We start from the raw sequence: 19,367 nt of genomic DNA, 5'->3' as shown, positions 1-19,367 counted from the left end.
CAACTGGTTAATCATAGCACAGGGTAACTAACTAAGTGCCATGATTTTCTAGTACACATGATAACCATGCATTAAAGCAGTGATGCGTGAAGTTTGGTCTCAGGACCCTTTACACTTTTACAAATAATTGAGGACTCCAAATAACTTTTGTTTATGTTGGTTATATCTGTTGATAAATACTGGGTTAGAGCCTAAAACAAAAATTTTTGACTTTTGTACTTATTAATTCATTTAAAATAATAAATATATAACATGTTAACATAAATATTTATGAAAAATAAATGCATTTTCCAAACTGAGAAAAGTGAGTGGGAAGAATGACACTGTTTTGCATTTTTGCAAGCCTCTCTAATGTCTGGCTTACTAGAAGGAATTAACTTCTCATACCTGCTTCTGCATTCAACTGTTGCAATATCACATGCCATGTAACCTCTGAGAAACTCCACTGTATACTCATGAGAGAATGAGATTGAAAAAGGCATATAATAGGTTAGTATTATTATGAAAGCCATTTTGATCTCACAGACCACCAGCAAATGTCTTTCTGCAAAGAGTCAGACCCTTAAAAGTCCCAGATTATTCTTTATAAGTCACTGTCTCAGGGCTCAGCACTCCTACGTAGTACCCTGTCTTCTCACTTTGGCATACATTAGGTGTGCAGTCAGAGGGCAGAGTTGATAATGCTTCTTTTTTTCCAATCTTCCAGAAAATGTTTACAACTTGATAGTTTATTATACTGGCCCTGCTCAGCAGACCTGACAAACATTGATATGGCTTGGGTTGGAGAGTATGCAATGCCTGTCCAACTATCAGAATGATCAAAGAATTTAAGAGCATGGACTTTGTCTCCATTTAGATGGAATTAGAAACCCTTCTTAGCCACAGTAGCAAGATTCACAGGCAAATCTCCCAGCCTCCCTTGCATTTAGTTCTAGTCAATGAAATGTTAATTAAAATATTTGCTATTCCTAGACCTGGCAAATAAAAAACTCACACACACGTTATTCCATGCTCTTTTCCCCTTCTGGCTGCAGAAATGGGTACAACTCCCAGGTGACCAAAGAATCTGGCAGTTCAACGGTAGCTCATAAGTAGGAAAGAGAGCTGACCTACAGAAGGTTCGTACGTCGGTGCTATCAGATAAGAAAAAGTGAACCCCGGTTGTATTTGAGCCTTTACAAATTGGGGGGTTCATTTATAATAAATAGCAATTAATGTTACCTAAAGTGATGCAGCCATTTGCTAGCTATGTGATCTGGGGGCAGTTTCTCACTTTTGTGAGAAGTGCTTCTGTTTCCTCATCTTGAAAATGGAGAGAAGACTAGTACTTACCTCATAGGGTTGTTGTGAGGTTTAAGTGTGTTATAAATGTGTTGATGTATATGAAGCACGTAGAACTCTGCTTCGTGAATAGTGAACATAGAATGTTGTTTACTTTTCATCATAGTTGTATCTTGTGACCATTGTGTATATCTTTTAGTCAATAAGCAGTGTCTAGGAGACACTTGACCAGGCTGGATTCCTTGACTGGACTTCAGTTATCTTTAGGACACTAACTTCTTAGGCCTACAATTCATGGGGAAAATTTCTGAAAGGACTATGTGTCTACACTGAACTCTTGTGTATCATATGATTTAATGCATCATTCATTTTCAAAGATCGAGCCAAGTTAGTTTTTGTTTTTGTTTCTTGGTTTTACCTGGCAAAGTCAACTTTCTTGCTACCTTATACTGAAGATCCAGGTGTCCTGTGCCACGTATTGGAGGTAATCCTTAAATTTTGGGGGTGAATTGAAGTGTCCTAATTGTAACCTAATTCTGTTGCATATAGGACAACTATCCATCATCACTATTTTCTGGACAGTTGATACAGATCACAAAATGACATGGGACTATAAAACAGCTTGACAATATATATATTAAAATCTTCCTCTAAATATGTCCCACTGGGTTGGATTAAAAAAGAATGCAGAGATCGATATAGTGTGGATCCAGATGGGTGATTTATAACTTCATAGAGTAGTAAATGCCTTGGAAACACACTTGATGATTGTCCAAAGATAAAATGAAAAACTAGAAATCAGGTATTTTTTGGCTCAAAGGAGGAGAAAAATCTTTCCCATACTGGGAGTACTGAAATTTAGTTGTGAATAATATAATTAAACATATTTACTTATTTAAGGGCTATGAAAATACTGAGAGTTTAGTATTCTTGTTAAGGCACAAGAGTCAGGTACCCCAAGGATTGATACTTTTAAAATTGTTTTGATTGATTAGTTTTGTTCTTGAAGTGTTAGCAATTTTCATCAGAACTTTACACAGAAGAGAATATGTACAAAAATATGGTATTTAACAATAATACTACAATAACTTAAATTACAATTACTGATATTATGGGTAACACTGATGGTTTTTTTTTAAAAAGAAGAAATTATAGAAAAACAATAGGGAATTCATAGTTCATCTGCATCAAGATGCAGATGACGTCCTGAAATCATGCTCAGAGAAGGGCTGGAGTTCTAACACTTGCTAGTTGCACAAGCAGATTTATCCTGAAGCTGATGAGCTTGAGTTTCAGGGCCCTTTGCTTATATGAGCCCCTTCCAAGGTAGGCACAGTTACATATTTTTATAAAATTAGCAAATGTATAATATTTAACTACAATTTGTTATGGCCTCTGTCTCTTGCCCCTTTAACTTACCTTCTGTCTTATGTGTCCTTGTATTGATTAAAATAGAAGAGTGACCATGTACATTTTTTAAATCTAACTAAGGGGAAGTTGATTTGGGAAAATATTTAGTTTGGGTTCAGTAGCTATGTTTATATGACTTCTGTCACTTCTATAAAAAAAGTCATTTAGGTTTGAATAGGCCATTTTAACTGCAGTTTAGAGAGATAAGGATATGAGAAATTACAGACTCCTAATTTGGATGCATGTAAAGGGAAGCTTTAAAGAAAGAGAAAGATCAGACAAAAAATTAATGGAATATGAAACAAAAGCTATAAAACTGAACAACAGAATCAACTGAAATATCTGACATCTGGAAGAGAATTATAACAAAATAAACTTTAGATTATAACAAAGGTAGTAAACTATTAAAAGAAAATGATGGATGTAGGGTTGAAGCATAAATTATTACAAATTATGAAGAGAGGTAACTCATAAATATATTGGAAAAATTTATACTTTTGCTGATGTGTAGATGTGTAGTGACATCATGATAACATACCACTCAAATTCAATCATATAATAAGAATATCCATGAAACTCTGCTTAATGATGTTGTCAATTCAACAAATACTTAAGACAAGTCACTGCAAATCACCTTAAGACAAGAAAACTTAAAATACCCTTAAATCTTAGAAAGATCCTGGGTAGGTATTTCTCCGAAATTGACACTAATCCTAAACATTTACATAATATTACAATAATAAATTTTGAAGCTTAAAGCCACTTTTTAAAACTTGAAATAATTAAAAATGTTTTGATTAATCATGTGACAGGAAAGAATGAATTATCTTTCTAGAGATAAATGGTACAAAGCCATTGTCCCATGAAGATGTGATCAAGGATATAAGTTAAACATGTCAGGGGGAGAAAAGACGGATATCAGAAGTTATAGAATCCAAACATACTATTTTTATGTTAGTGGGATTTGCTAAGTTTCCTTTTTTTGATTTGTAATTTTTATAATTTATTTTCCCCTTCTAAGTAAATATTATTTTTATATTTTGTCTTATCTTAATCATTTAATTTTCTTTCCTTAAAGAGGGTCCCCCAAATTGTATAACTTCCAGGCACCCCCAAAATTTGCATCTGACTACAATGTGATCTTGGACACTGTCTAACCTCTGTGCCTCAGCCTCCTCATTTTTAAAATGTAGACAACAATAGAACCTATCTAGTAAGATAGTTATAAAGATTAACTGAAAAAAAAGACTAATTGAGGTAACAATGTGTAAGACATTGGGCATAGTACTTGGTTGATAGTAAGTACTCTATCAATGATAATGATTGCTCTTAAAATTAGTATTAATTTAATAGCTATAAAAGAATAACAGAGCAAAAGAATTGACATAATGTCATCAATAATAATTTTGTGTACCGTTAGCATCTGCGAGGAAATTTGCTAGGAAATATTCTCTTGATCCAGAACTAATGCATTCATGTGTGTTTTGTTTTTGTTTATGGTGGGTATGATACTTTTCAAGAGGAAAGAGTTTTGATCCATTTTAATGAAATGCATCACATGAACATAAAAAATATGAAATTACATTTTTATTTGTGATACAATATGTACTTAAATTTTGCATTAGATATAATTAACATAAGCTTTAATTCCTTATTTGCTTTATACCTAGGGCAAGTTTCTCAACCTTCCTGTTTCTCATATTCTCCAACCAATGAAAAGTAGACAAGGGCTCCTTACCTGGAAGGCGACTGTATGCCATGCCCTCTTCCTCTCCACCACAGCATTCTAAATCTTTGCTCACAATCTGTCCACCACAGCACTGCTGGCCATGGCCATCATGAAGCCTCCCAGCACAGCAAATCTGGTTTCCTGAGGTGGAGTAAGGCATTCTGCCACAGCAGGAGTCACCGATGCCAGTGGAAACCCGATTGTGCTGTTCATCTGGACAACATACTTCACCTGTCAATTTAGGACAATAACAATCATTGCATGAGTTAAAAAAATATGCTTTGACTCACAATGAAATTTTATCACAATCATCTTGCAGATGCCAACTGGTTCACAGAATTACTAGAAAGAATGCTGTCATTTTGGAGTTGCAAAATTTCAATACAACATTAAACTTTTTGCATTAAAGATGTATAAAAATATGTTTACTCACATACATATGTGGTAACATAGAGGTAATGTTATGTTGCCTATTTCCTCTCTCACCCCTAAGAAATGAGCACATTAGGTCTGGTAACATGATTAAGTAGCATTACAAAAAAGTTTGCCTACAAATACTTTTCTATCTATGTAGTGTATTTTTTTTTTTTTTTTGGAAAGTGGGGTGGATTTAGAAATTGACATAAAACTTGCATTGCCTAGATTATATTTTTTAACCAAATTATAGTCATTTAAGTAAACAAAATACTTTCAATGTGAAGGTCAATTAAAAGAGAGGTAAAAATACTATATTCAAGTCAGCACATTAGTACTTTGCTGGGCTGTGGAAGACACTGAATTTCACTAATGTAGTTGCACCCACACTCCCCCTTTACATGATGCTCTGGGAAACTTGAAACAAGAATAAGATAGTCTTTTGCCTGGTGCTCTGGTATCAAAGAGTTTAAATTTTATAAATATCAATAAGCAGCATTTTAGGGGGGGTATGAAGATGGTCTATAAGACAGGACAATTCTAAAGGACAAAAAAAATTAAATTTCATCTTTTAAGGATACTTTGGAAAGGACTACTAACAACTTTGTGTATCTAAAATTAAAACTGCACTTCTCCTCTCTAGCTCATGACCAACTCTCAGTTGACTTCCTTTCTGAACCCTCGAATCTGGACTCTCTCCTCCCTCTTGCTTTACTCTTCTTTGTCCTCCATCTTCAACAGACCCTCTTCTCTTCACTTCCCCCTTTAAAATATATCTTTCTCCCAGGACAATATTCCTTCATTTTATCTTATAAGGTCTGTGAGTATATTGATCAACCTCTGGCAGGTCTTATAGTTCTAAACCATGGTCCAGGTAAGATTTACATAATCTAGTTAATGACTTGCCAAACCTTCTTAAGAAAAGGAAGGCTCAGGTTCACTAAAAAATTTAGGATTGCCTCAGGAATTTTTAGTCCTGGACTTCCTGATCTCTATCAATTAGTTTATCTATGTGTGAGGTCGAGATATGCCAAAACTTGGTTAGTAAAAGCAAGATGAATTACCTACCAAAATGATATTAAAAATATGGGGCAATATTTATCTATAGATAGATATGTAAAGAATATAAAAAATAAGACAAGAACTCTTAGCAGGTATTCTTGAAGTCTTTCTTGTCCATATTCATTGGTCAAAAATCCATCCTAGTAGATGAAATGTACAAATTACTAGAAACACACAGCCTAAAAGACTGAATCATGAAAAAATAGAAATTTTGAATAGATCTATAACTATTAATGAGATTGAATCACTTATTAGAAACCTCCCAATGAAGAAAAACTCTGGACAAGATGGCTTCACTGGTGAGTTTTACCAAACATTTAAAGAACTGGTACTAATCCTTCTCAAGCTCTTCTAAAAAACTGAGATATTTCCTAACAAAATTTATGAGGCCAGCTTTGCCCTGATACCAAAACCAGACAAGACACTTTAAGAAAAAACAGAACAAAAACTACAGAACAATATCCCTTATGAAAATTGATGTAAAAATCCTCAAGAAAATGCTAGCAAACGGAATTCAAGAGCACATTTAAATGATTATACAACATAACCAAGTGGGATTTATTCCTGGAAAGCATGCAAAGATGATTCAACATATGAAAGTGAGTTTGATATACCATATTAACAGAATGAACAAAGAAAAACACGTGATTACCTCAAATGATGTAGAAAAAACACTTGACAAAATTCAATACCATTCCATTATAAAAACATTCAATAAACTAAGAATAGAAGGAAATTACCACAACACAATAAAGGGCATGTATGAAAAACCCACAGCTAACATTATAATCAATAGTAAAAGCTTTCCCCCTAAGATCAGGAAGACAAGGCTGTCAGCTTTTGCCACTTGTATTCAACATAATATTGGAATTTATAGCCAGAGCAATTACATAAGAAAAAGAAATGAAGAACATCGCAACTGAAAAGGAAGAAGTAAAATTATCTCTGTTAATAGGAATGTAATCTTATATGTAGAAAACCCTAAAGATCCCACAAAAAAACCCCGTTAAAACTAATAAAAGAATTTAGCAAAGTTGCAGAATACAAAACCAACATGTAAAAATTAGTTGTGTTTCTATACCCTAAGCATGAACAGTCTGAAGAGGAAATTTTTTGAAAAAGCAATCCCATTTACAATAGTTTAAAAAATACTCAAGAATAAGCTTAACCAAGAAGGTGGAAGATTTGAACACTTTTGATGAAAGAAATTAAAGAAGACACAAACTGGACATCCCGTGTTCATGGATCAGAAGATGATATTGTAAAAATGTCAATACTACCCAAAGCGATCTACAATTCAATGCAATCTCTATCAAAATCCCAACAATATTTTTTGCATAAATAGAAAATCTATCCCCAAGTTGCAATGGAATCTCAAGGGACCCCAAAACAATCTTGAAAAATTGTTGAACAAAGGTGGAGGTCTCACACTTCCTGATTTCAAAATTTACTTCAAAGATACAAACAGTATTACAAAGATACAATTAATAATCAAAAGTGTGGTCCTGGTACAAAGACAGACATATAGACCAATGGAATAGAATAGAAAGCCCAGAGATGAAACTTTACAAAAATGACCAAATGGTTTTCAACAAGGGTGTCGAGACCATTCAATGATGAAAGAACCATCTTTTCAACAAATGGTGCTGGGAAAAGTAAATATCCACATGCAAAAGAATGAAGTTGAACCCTTACCTTATACCATATATAAAAATTAATTCAACATGGACCAAAGACCTAAATGTAAAAGCTAAAACTATAAAGTTCTTAGAAGAAACATAAGGAGAAATCTTCATGACATTGGATTTGGCAATAATTTATTGGTTATAACATCAAAAGTACAAGATAACAAAAGAAAAATAGATGTATTGCACCTCATCAAAATTTAAAAGTGTTATGCATTAGAAGACACTGTTGACTGTATAAAAAGGCAAACCATGGGAGAAAATATTTGTAAATTATATAACTGATAAGGGACTAATATCCAAAATTTCTAAAGGACTCCTACAACTCAACAATGAAAACATAAACAACCCGTTAAAAAAGGGCTAAAAGACTCATATAGATATTTCTCCAAAGAAGATATACAGATGGCCACTAATCATATGGAAAGATGTTGAATATTGCTAATTATTAAGAAGATGCATATCAAAATCACTATGAGATACCACTTCATAGTCAGAAGAATGGCTATTATAAGTAAACCAACAGAAAAGAATATGTTAGCAAGGAATTAGAGAAACTGGGACTTTTGCACATAATAAACTTGCACATCACTGTTGGGAATATAATATAGTGCAACTCCTGTGAAAAACACTATGGCATTTCCTCAAAAAATTTCACATAGAATTTCCATATGATCCAGGAATTTCACTTCTGAATATAAAGCTAAAAAAAAAATGCAAAGCAGGACTCAAACAGATATTTGTACACCAAATGTTCATAGCAGTATTATTAACAATAGTCATAAGGTGGAAACAATCCAAATATTCATCAGTAGATGAATGGACAAACAAAATGTGGTATATACACACTATGGAATGTTATTCAGTCTAAAAGATGAAAGAAATTCTGACACATGTTAGAACATAGATGAAATCTGAAAATATATTAAGTGAAAGAAACCTGTCACAAAATGATAAGTATTATATGATTCTACTTATGAGGTACCTAGAGTAGTCAAATTCATAGTGACAGAAAATAGAATGGTGGTTGTCAGGGGCTAGGGGAAAGGGACAATAGGGAGTTAATGTTTAATGGCTACAGAGTTTCAGTTTGGGAAGATAAAAGTGTTCTGGAAATGGTGGTGGTGATGATTGCACAATCATGCAAATGTATTCAATGCTTCTGAACTATGCACCTAAAAATGGTTAAAATTATAAATTTTGTTCTGTATACTTTACCACAATAAAAAAAAGTCCAGTTTCATCAACAGGGGAAACATAATTCCATGCCTAGTTTCAGAGACCACTTAGCTACCACTAGGAATACTCTGTTCTCAATGTAAGTCAAGATTTCATAAATTTCTCAGAAATCAGAAGATAGGATAGTAGACTATGTCTTCTCTCTAAATTATACGAACTTGCTGAGTACCTGGAAGATACTTCGGCTCAGAAAAAAGAAAAAAAAATAGATCAAATTAATAGCTTTTCAGATTAAGCAATTAAATAAAGCCAAGAACAAGGACATATCTATGTCTAGTCTACACAAAGACAACTGTCATTATTGTAAGGAAAAGGGACATTGGAAGAACATTTGCTCTACTTTAGCTAGAAAGATTCAAAAAAGGAAAAGGACAAACATTGACACAAGAGCCTCTTTCTGTGAAAGTAGCTGCTCTGGTCAATCTATACCTGCATTTAACACACAAAAAAAGAGAACTTTTCATGCACTTGTAGAAATTGAAGTTTTCCTAACTAACGGATATTGAGGCTACACTATCTACCATAAATTCTATGTTTCTATCATCCCTTCCTAGGAACAACCAAACTGTCTCAGAGGTAGAGATTTCAAATACCTTTCAGTCTCTCCCTTTGTCTTTGTCTTCACTTTAATCAACACTCTTTTCTGCTAACTTAGTATTTTTTCCACTCTGGTGCATTTGATGGGAGGAGATCCACTTTGTAAATGGGATGCTAGTACTAAATGTGGATGGATCCAAAGCCTCTTTCTGGAACTCCCAGCAGACTCCCCATCCTATAATTTGATGATGGCACAGACTGCCTATCTCATGCCTGATGATTTCATGATCTACATTTCGGACCTTGAATCTGTCTTCAAGAGCTACTGGGTCAAGGAGAGTTTAGATATGGGATTCACAGAGGAGGCTAAACCCTTAAAGGTTGTTCTAAATCTATGTCCTTCTTGAAACTGGCTAAAAATTCACTAAAAAAACGGTGGTTATTGAAGAAAATCAGGTCCATTGTATCCACATAACTCCAGAAAAGACTTGTTATTCCCTATAGTAACCCTTATAATATCTTATTCATTCCATCCAAAAAATAAATGACTTGTATACCATTTTGTCCAAGATTTAAGGGTCATTAACAAGATTGTGCTTCCTTACTTCCCGTAGTTCCCAACCTGATACCATCCTCTCTCCAATCCCTAAGACAGCTGCTTAATTTAGAGTAATAGATCTATGCTCAGCAGTTTTTCATATACTCTTGCACTCAGACTCACAGTATCTTTTTTTTATTCACTTGGGATAGTTATGCCCCAAGAGTTTAAAGTGCCACTTTAATTCTCATAATTATTTAACCACAGTGTCAGTGTGGTAAGCAGAAAATGACCTCCCAAAGATGTCCATGTACTAATCTCTGGAAACTGTGAATATGTTGTGTTACATGGCAAAAGCAGGTTAAAGTAGCAGATGGAATTGAATTTGATAATGCTATGTGAGAAAGGACTGACTGCCATTGCAAGGCTGGAAGATGGAAGGAGGCTCCTAGGCAAGGGATGTAGGCAGCCTTTGGAAGGTGGAAAATGTAGATTCTTCCCTACAGAAGAGAAGGCAGCCTGGCTGACACACTGCTTCTGGCCCAGTGAGACCCATTTGGAACTTCTGACCATGAGAAATGTCAGATAATAAAACTGTGTTGTTTTAAGCCACCACATTTCTAATAATTTGTTACAAGAGCCCTAGGAAACTAAAATACTGAAGATACTTGATTTCTGCTTTAAAACTCCACTCCTACACAATGTGTGGATGATCTTCCATTATGTTCCTGAGAAAGCTTGACAAATTGATTCTCTGTATTTGTTGACAGTGATAGCACAGAAATGACACGGTTTCCAAGCATCTGTGTTTTCAGAACAAAACACAATTCCTAGGGTCTAGATTTGAAACTGTGATGTCATGCAAAATAGAAAGTCTATTTCTCTTTAACAGTTGGAAGCTATTTGTGACTTCCCCAGTCAACTGCTGAAAGTTGGCTTAGATAAAGGATTGCTTGGTCTCTTAGAATCAGCAAGAATCAATGTGGATCTCTGAGCTCATAGGATCTCAATGTCCATTAGACATTTGATTCCTAGTTTTTATGAACTGGCTGCACTTTAGTAATCTGATGAAAGTGGACACACCTGAGTCTTTGATCTAGACTAATTCATAAGAGACTATCTTCTGTCACCTACAGGATGCCTCAACTTCGTGTACTCTTATGCTCCCCAATTACTATAAACCTTTCCTTCTACTGGCACATGAAAGCTTTGGGGGTTCTAATTCCAGAGCTCAGTGAAATCAGACACATTAGTTTCCCACTAATATCACTTAAAGTAACTTAATGAAGGTCAAACAACTAATAAATGAAAGAAATGAGATGTGAAGCCATCATTTTTATCCACTAGTTACTCAGCATCAAACCAGCAAACCAGCAAAACCCTATACAGAATTTTGTATTTCTATTAGAATATGATCATACACATTACTACCTGAAATAAGGAGCATAGTCTCTAACTGGGACACATTTTTTTAAATTATTATTATGTTACATTAATCACCATACAGTACATCATTAGTTTTTGATGTAGTGTTCCATGATTCATTATTGGCGTATAACACCCAGTGCTCCATGCAGAACATGCCCTCTTTAATACCCATCACCAGGCTAACCCATCCCCCCACCCCCTCCCCTCTAGAACCCTCAGTTTGTTTCTCAGAGTCCATAGTCTCTCATGGTTCATCTCCCCCTCCGATTTCCCCCCCTTTGTTCTTCCCCTCCTGCTATCTTCTTCCTTTTTTTTTTTTTTTAACATATAATGTATTATTTGTTTCAGAGGTACAGGTCTGTGATTCAATAGTCTTACACAATTGACAGCGCTCACCATAGCACATACCCTCCCCAATGTCTATCACCCAGCCACCCCATCCCTCCCACCCCCCCCACCACTCCAGCAACCCTCAGTTTGTTTCCTGAGATTAAGAATTCCTCATATCAGTGAGGTCATATGATACATGTATTTCTCTGATTGACTTATTTTGCTCAGCATAACACTCTCCAGTTCCATCCACATCATTGCAAATGGCAAGATCTCATTCCTTTTGATGGCTGCATGATATTCCACTGTGTATATATATATATATCTATATCTATATATAAATATATATAGATAGATAGATAGATAGATATAGATATATACATATATAGATAGATAGATAGATAGATAGATAGATAGATAGATATAGATATATACATCTTCTTTATCCATTCATCTGTCGATGGACATCTTGGCTCTTTCCACAGTTTGGCTATTGTGGACATTGCTGCTATAAACATCGGGGTGCACGTACCCCTTCGGATCCCTACATTTGTATCTTTGGGGTAAATACCCAGTAGTGCAATTGCTGGATGATATGGTACCTTTATTTTCAACGTTTTGAGGAACCTCCATACTATTTTTCCGAGTGGTTGCACGAGCTTGCATTCCCACCAACAGTGTAGGAGGGTTCCCCTTTCTCTGCATCCCCGCCAATGTCTGTCGTTTCCTGACTTGTTAATTTTAGCCATTCTGACTGGTGTGAGGTGATATCTCAGTGAGGTGCTGATTTGGATTTCCCTGATGCCGAGCGATGTTGAGCACTTTTTCATGTGTCTGTTGGCCATTTGGATGTCTTCTTTGGAAAAATGTCTGTTCATGTTTTCTGCCCATTTCTTGATTGGATCATTTGTTCTTTGGGTGTTGAGTTTAATAAGTTCTTTATAGATTTTGGATACTAGCCCTTTATCTGATATGTCATTTGCAAATATCTTCTCCCATTCTGTCGGTTGTCTTTTGGTTTTGTGGACTGTTTCTTTTGCTGTGCGAAAGCTTTTTATCTTGATGAGGTCCTAATAGTTCATTTTTGCCCTTGCTTCCCTTGCCTTTGGTGATGTTTCTAGGAAGAAGTTGCTGCGGCCGAGGTCGAAGAGGTTGCCGCCTGTGTTCTCCTTTAGGATTTTGATGGACTCCTGTCTCACATTTAGGTCTTTCAACCATTTGGAGTCTATTTTTGTGTGTGGTGTATGGTAATGGTCCAGTTTCATTCTTCTGCATGTGGCTGTCCAATTTTCCCAACACCATTTGTTGAAGAGACTGTCTTTTTTCCATTGGACATTCTTTCCTGCTTTGTCGAAGATTAGTTGACCATAGAGTTGAGGGTCCATTTCTGGGGTCTCTATTCTGTTCCATTGATCTATGTGTCTGTTTTTGTGCCAGTACCATACTGTCTTGATGATTATAGCTTTGTAATAGAGCTTGAAGTCTGGAATTGTGATGCTGCCAGCTTTGCTTTTCTTTTTCAACATTCCTCTGGCTATTCGAGGTCTTTTCTGGTTCCATACAAATTTTAGGATTATTTATTCCATTTCTTTGAAAAGTGTGGATGGTATTTTGATGGGGATTGAATTGAATGTGTTGATTGCTCTAGGTGGCACTGACATCTTCACAATGTTTGTTCTTCCAATCCATGAGCATGGAACGTTTTTCCATTTCTTTGTGTCTTCCTCAATTTCTTTCATGATTATTTTATAGTTTTCTGAGTACAGATTCTGTGCCTCTTTGGTTAGATTTATTCCTAGGTATCTTATGATTTTGGGTGCGATTGTAAATGGGATCGACTTCTTAAATTTCTCTTTCTTCTGTCTTGGTGGTGGTGTATAGGAATACCACTGATTTCTGTGCATTGATTTTATATTCTGCCACTGGACTGAATTCCTGTTTGAGTTCTAGCAGTTTTGGGTTGGAGTCTTTTGGGTTTTCCACATAAAGGATCATATCATCTGCAAAGAGTGAGTTTGACTTCTTCTTTGCTAATTTGGATGCCTTTGATTTCTTTTTGTTGTCTGATGGCTGTGGCTAGGACTTCTAATACTATGTTGAGTAGCAGTGGTGATAGTGGACATCCCTGCTGTGTTCCTGACCTTGGAGGGAAAGCTCTCAGTTCTTCACCATTGAGAATGACATTCGCTGTGGGTTTTTCATAGATGGTTTTTATGATATTGAAGTATGTACCCTCTATCCCTCTACTCTGAAGAGTTTTGATCCAGAAAGGATGCTGTACTTTGTCAAATGCTTTTTCTGCATCTATTGAGAGGATCATATGGTTCTTGTTCTTTCTTTTATTAATGTATTGTATCACATTGATTGATTTGCGGATGTTGAACCAAACTTGCAGCTAACTGGGACACTTTTGCTAGCTTTTTTTTTAACAGGAATTTCCAGTGTAATTTTAATGGAGATAAATTTTCTTTCTTTCTGCTCTACCAATATACCAGAAAACCATATTAAGTTACATGTATGAAGTCATCACATTATTATATAACACAGTATCTCTAATGTCTCAATCTAATTTTTAATTGTGCAAATTTCAATCTCCACTAAGGAAGTGACTTCATCTTGTTCCTAAGTCTTACTTTTCCTATTTATAGAATAGAAATAGAATTCTAAGGTATATGAGTTTAAAATTTTTTTATTTAAAAAAATATCATCCATTTAAAATTGACCTTTTTGGTGGATGCATAATTCTATGAATTTTAACATAAAAATACAATTTGGATACAAATGAGTTTCATCACCCCCCAAAACTCCATACTATTCTTTCACAGTAACGCTCTTCTCCTACCCATCACCCTTGGCAATTTTTCCCCATCCCCACAGCTTGTGTTTTCCCATGTGTCATATAAATGGAATCTCCCAGGACGTAACTTTTTGAGACTGGCTTCTTTCTTTCCTTTTTTTTTTTTTTAAAGATTTTATTTATTTATTTGACAGAGAGAGACAGAGCACAAGCAAGGGGAGCAGCAGAGGAAGTGGGAGAAGCAGGCTCTCTCCTGAGCAGGGAGCCTGATGTGGGACTCGATCATGACCTGAGCTGAAGGCAGACAGTTAAATGAGGGAGCCATCCAGGAGCACTTTTTTTTTTTAAGATTTTACTTATTTATTTGTCAGAGAGAAATCGAGAGAGAGAGTGAAAAGATCCTATAGCATGGTATGTATAAGCAGAAGAAAATTCTAAATTTTTCATCCTGATTCTACTAGAGGCCAATGAAGGAGGAATGAGCTTACTGTGAACAGTAAAGTTATTGTACTTGTTACATTCCTCTGGGTAAAAGGATTTTCAAACTTGGTCTCAAATGTGGTTGCTATATTTTTTAAATCTCCACAGCCAGAGAGCAGTGTATCTTCTTGGCAAACTTTCTTTAACATAACATACCACATGGTAGAGGGACAGCACCAGTTAATTAAATATCATTTAGGACAACGGTGGGTTTAGAAGAAACATAGTGTCCACATCTATATATATATATTGTGGAAAACCAACATTTTTTTTTTAAAGATTTTATTTATTTATTTCAGAGAGAGAATGAGAGATAGAAAGCACGAGAGGGAAGAGGGTCAGAGGGAGAAGCAGACTCCCCGCTGAGCAGGAAGCCTGATGTGGGACTCGATCCCGGGACTCCAGCATCAAGACCTGAGCCAAAGGCAGTCGCTTAACCAACTGAGCCACCCAGGCGCCCAAACCAACATTTTTTTAAAAGCAGTTTTGAGGATAACAAATATTAATTGGTTTAGATATTTTCTTATTCAGTCACTGACAGAAGAAAAGGCTTTATAAAAAGAGATTTGGATTATATCAATGAGAAACAAAACTGATTTTTTTCCCTCAAAAAAGGTCTATTAGATATAAGACACAAGGATCAGTCACCTTCTCATTAACCTCTCAAAATGAATCTATTTCACAACAGGCTTGAAAATGTTTTCTCTCTAAAAGCTACCATGCAGTCTTCACAGTTAATTGTTATTCTTATCAAAGAATGACCCACATTAACATTTAGCTTGAGGTCATTAGCATATTTATAAAAAAAGGGGAGTGGAATAAGCATTTTTTCCTCTGCCACTCTTTGTTGTAAGGTTCTATAAAGTTGTGAGAAAAATATGAAGTAAATATTATTAACCAATACTTCAGATTTATCTATAAATATCAAAATGCCTATACCCATCTTAGCCTTGAACTGACAGAGTACTGATTGAATTTTAATTGCATTTAGATACAAGATGGGTATAGGGTCACTATGCTTTCTTTCTTGATGTAAACAGTGTTAAAGTAGTTAACAAAGACCACTGGCTGAGGATAGAGGTCACAATATAATCTCTTCATTTAGGTACATTGAGATTAATGATTGCAGCAAACACTCTCTTTGATTATCCCATGAGATTGCATTTTTTTTCCTTGACACCATGGTAGGCATTCTAATACTGTGAAAAATGAACTACTTAAAAGGAATCCAAATACGGACCATACTCAACAGTTTGGAAGTTATTAAAATGTTTGAGGTTTGAGTGATCATGTGTCATAGGCAGATCATGAAGGTTTGAAAACTCTTGTTTCAAAAAATTACTTATTAAAAAGTTTTGTATAATGTCAATAAATGACTTCTGGACTTCCACGCCTTATTTTATTTTTAGGAAAAAAGAGTTAAATTTTATTTGGATTTTTTTCTTTCTCTTTTTTTTTTTTTTAGAAAGAGAGGGAGAGAGCACAAGGGCAGGGAGGGGCTAAGGAAGAGGGAGAGAGGTTTTTTTTCTTTTTTTCATTTTTATTATTATGTTAATCACCATACATTACATCATTAGTTTTTGATGTAGTGTTCCATGATTCATAAGCTGACTCTGGTGCTGAGCATGGAGCCCAAGGCAGGGCCTGATCCCACAACCCTGAGATGGTGACCTGAGCCAAAACCAAGAGTCAGACGCTCAACTCACTGAGCCACCCAGGCACCTTGGAATTTTTTTTTTAGTTTGAAATCTGACACTTTGTGTTAGGATTGAGAAAGGTGAAAGACAAATCTAAGAGTTAATAGTCATGATGGACACAACCAATTATTTTTCATCAATGTTAAGGGACAGAGAATATTTTCTCAGAGTTTAAACAGTTCACTGCAAATCATAACATTAAAAATTTTAATGTGACTTTGGAATAAAGCCACTATTATTTAGTTCTGTGTTAGAATTAGAGAAAAGCCTGGTATGGTCCATTGGTCTGAACAACGAGAAAGAAGAGAACAACAGAACATGCCCATCTCATCAATTTAATTATATTTTTCAGGGCCACTTTTTGCAGGGGAAAGAAGATAGGAAATGTAGTAGAAAACTCCCAAAGTGTAAACTATTTTGAGAGAGTAAAGCATTTGGCAGAATTTGATTAGTTCCTAACACGATGATTTCCAGATAAAGAAGTTAACCCTTTTCTACAAATGCCTTATTTCCATCACCGTTGTGTTTTCTTACTTGGGAAATCTAGCTGATTAAGAGTTATTAAATTATAAAAGTATTTTTGCAAGAGAATAAGAAATAACAGCATTGCTGTCAGATTTGTCTATTAGTATTAAGGAAAAATTATGAAGAGTAGAAAGATAGTCTCTGCCTTGAATAAGCTTATATATATTTAATTACTTCACCTTCCCTTTTTGCTCCAGCATTTTTTGCAAAAGGGATGCTGGGTAAGACAACTTCTCCATTCACATACCTTGGATAAATGTATTTATGCCAAACACAAGGTACACTGAACAATAACCTGAATTAACTGGATGTTTGGCATAAATTCCCTGTTAAACCAGGTATCTCAAAGCATTCAGTTTTCTTTGGGCATCTGAACACTTAGCTTTCTTCTCTTTGTCCCATATCTGTTTTCTGTGCTTCTGAAGACATAGGCATTAAACTTAGGTGGAAGGGAAAAAAAATCTGTATGTCAATGGCTTTTCCAGGATATTTACCAGTAACTGCCAGGGGTGGCAATGAAGATGTTTAGAAGTCTGAAATAGTCACTTTAAAACTATGTTAACACATATTAACATATTTTGGTTAAATAAGAGTAAATATTTGCCTTTCTCTTTTTTTCCCTATTGTTTTGTTTCTTAGATTCCACATATGAGTGAAATCATATGGTATTTGTCTCTCTCTGACTGACTTATTTTGCTTAGCATAATACCCTTTAGCTCTATCCATGGTGTTGCAAATGGCAAGATTTCATTCTTTTTGATGGCTAAGTAATATTCTATACACCACATCTTCCTTATCTATTCATCAGTCAATGGACATTTGGGCTCTTCCCATAATGCTGCTATAAACATCGGGGTACGCAGATTCTTAACTATAGAGAACAAACTGAGGGTTGCTGGAGGGGAGGTGGGTGGCGGGAATGGGTTAAATGGGTGATGGGTATTAAGGAGGGCGCTTGTGATGAGCACCAGGTATTATATGTAAGTGATGAATCACTAAATTCTACACCTGAAACTAATATTACACTGTATGTTAACTAACTGGAATTTAAATAAAAACTTGGAAAAAATAATAAAGTAAATAACAGATTTAAAAAAAGGAGTAAGTAGGGTTGAATATGGATTTTGGGAAGAAACGCTGAGATGTTCCCTTCAGCTCTTCCACTCCCACCTATCTGAATCTGGCTTTGTTACTGATCCTTTCTGAATCTGTTTCCTTATTTATAAACTTTAGATAAAATACCAATCTCCTACAGTTGTGAGAAGTACCTAAGGTATCATATGTGAAACCTTTAAATACAGATTGTGCCCCAGACTTTGTGTTTTATAAATACCAACTGTTATTATCTTTATTCTCAATTATATTGTTTTGTGTAGTTGAAATTTGGACAGTGCTTATTCAGTCAGCTAATAGAAGAAAAAAAAAGGGTAAGGAGGGAAAACCCCCTGTTTGCTATTCTTTACGGCAACCCTCTTTCTGCCCTACCTAGCCCGACAGTGGACTCGTCTCTGATACATCGAGTTTGTGTTTATAATCCATCCAGGGACAATGCATGCATAGTTCAGAATAGAAATGGAGGAAATGAAGAATGGCTTCATGGAGTGGAACACTTAGAAATTCACAGAATTTATGGTGAAAATATTTAGCCATGTGAATGAAATAAAGTCACAAAATAAAGGGAGTTCCCAGGTCTTGATATATTTCCTCATGTGGTAGATACCGTAAGTCCCTTGTATTCCCTCTCTTTTAGTACCTACCTCGTCTTGCTTAGATTTCAACAAAGCTGAAAGAAGAAATAATATTTAAAGTAGGTCATTGGTTATGTTTTAGTCATTAAATTTTTGTTGAGGAGGTGCTTGAAATAGTTGACAGGCATATCATGTGTTGGCTTTTTCAGGTTCCCAGATTACTGATGGAAGGGCCAAGGGCAGCCGCCCAAGATGGACCACAATGGCATGACGATTATTTTGAGCTAAAAGCAATCGAGACCGTGCAGACTGAAGAGAAAATTTTACTCTTCCCTTAACTACATAGAAGAATCCAAACTGGGGGTCTTTCCCAGAATAAGGGTCATTAGCAGAGATAAATTTCATCTGAGTGACCCATCTGTATTGGCAGGGCAAACATCTAATTACCAAACATCTGCTTTTCTTCTTATCACTCTATGAAGTACGTTCCTTTCCTCTGATGTCCCAGGTCCCTCCCCCCTTCCCCT

At 35.4% G+C, this 19,367-nt stretch overlaps 1 protein-coding gene across 1 annotated transcript in view; it reads right to left on the bottom strand.

The window, feature by feature from the left end:
• USH2A (usherin) overlaps positions 1–19,367 on the bottom strand; it is a 707,317-nt gene that overhangs the window by 156,960 nt on the left and 530,990 nt on the right. The window contains exon 40 of the mRNA XM_025892244.1: positions 4,430–4,651. Coding sequence (XP_025748029.1) covers positions 4,430–4,651 — 222 coding nt within the window. The remainder of the gene's footprint in view (positions 1–4,429; positions 4,652–19,367) is intronic.

Source organism: Callorhinus ursinus, unplaced genomic scaffold, assembly GCF_003265705.2.
Source record: "Callorhinus ursinus isolate GAN/ISIS: 27379988/994484 unplaced genomic scaffold, GSC_fseal_2.0 scaffold54, whole genome shotgun sequence".
In the NCBI taxonomy this organism is placed as follows: Eukaryota; Metazoa; Chordata; class Mammalia; order Carnivora; family Otariidae; genus Callorhinus; species Callorhinus ursinus.
Note: the sequence above shows the minus strand (reverse complement) of the source record. Positions and strands in the feature narration are given on the sequence as shown.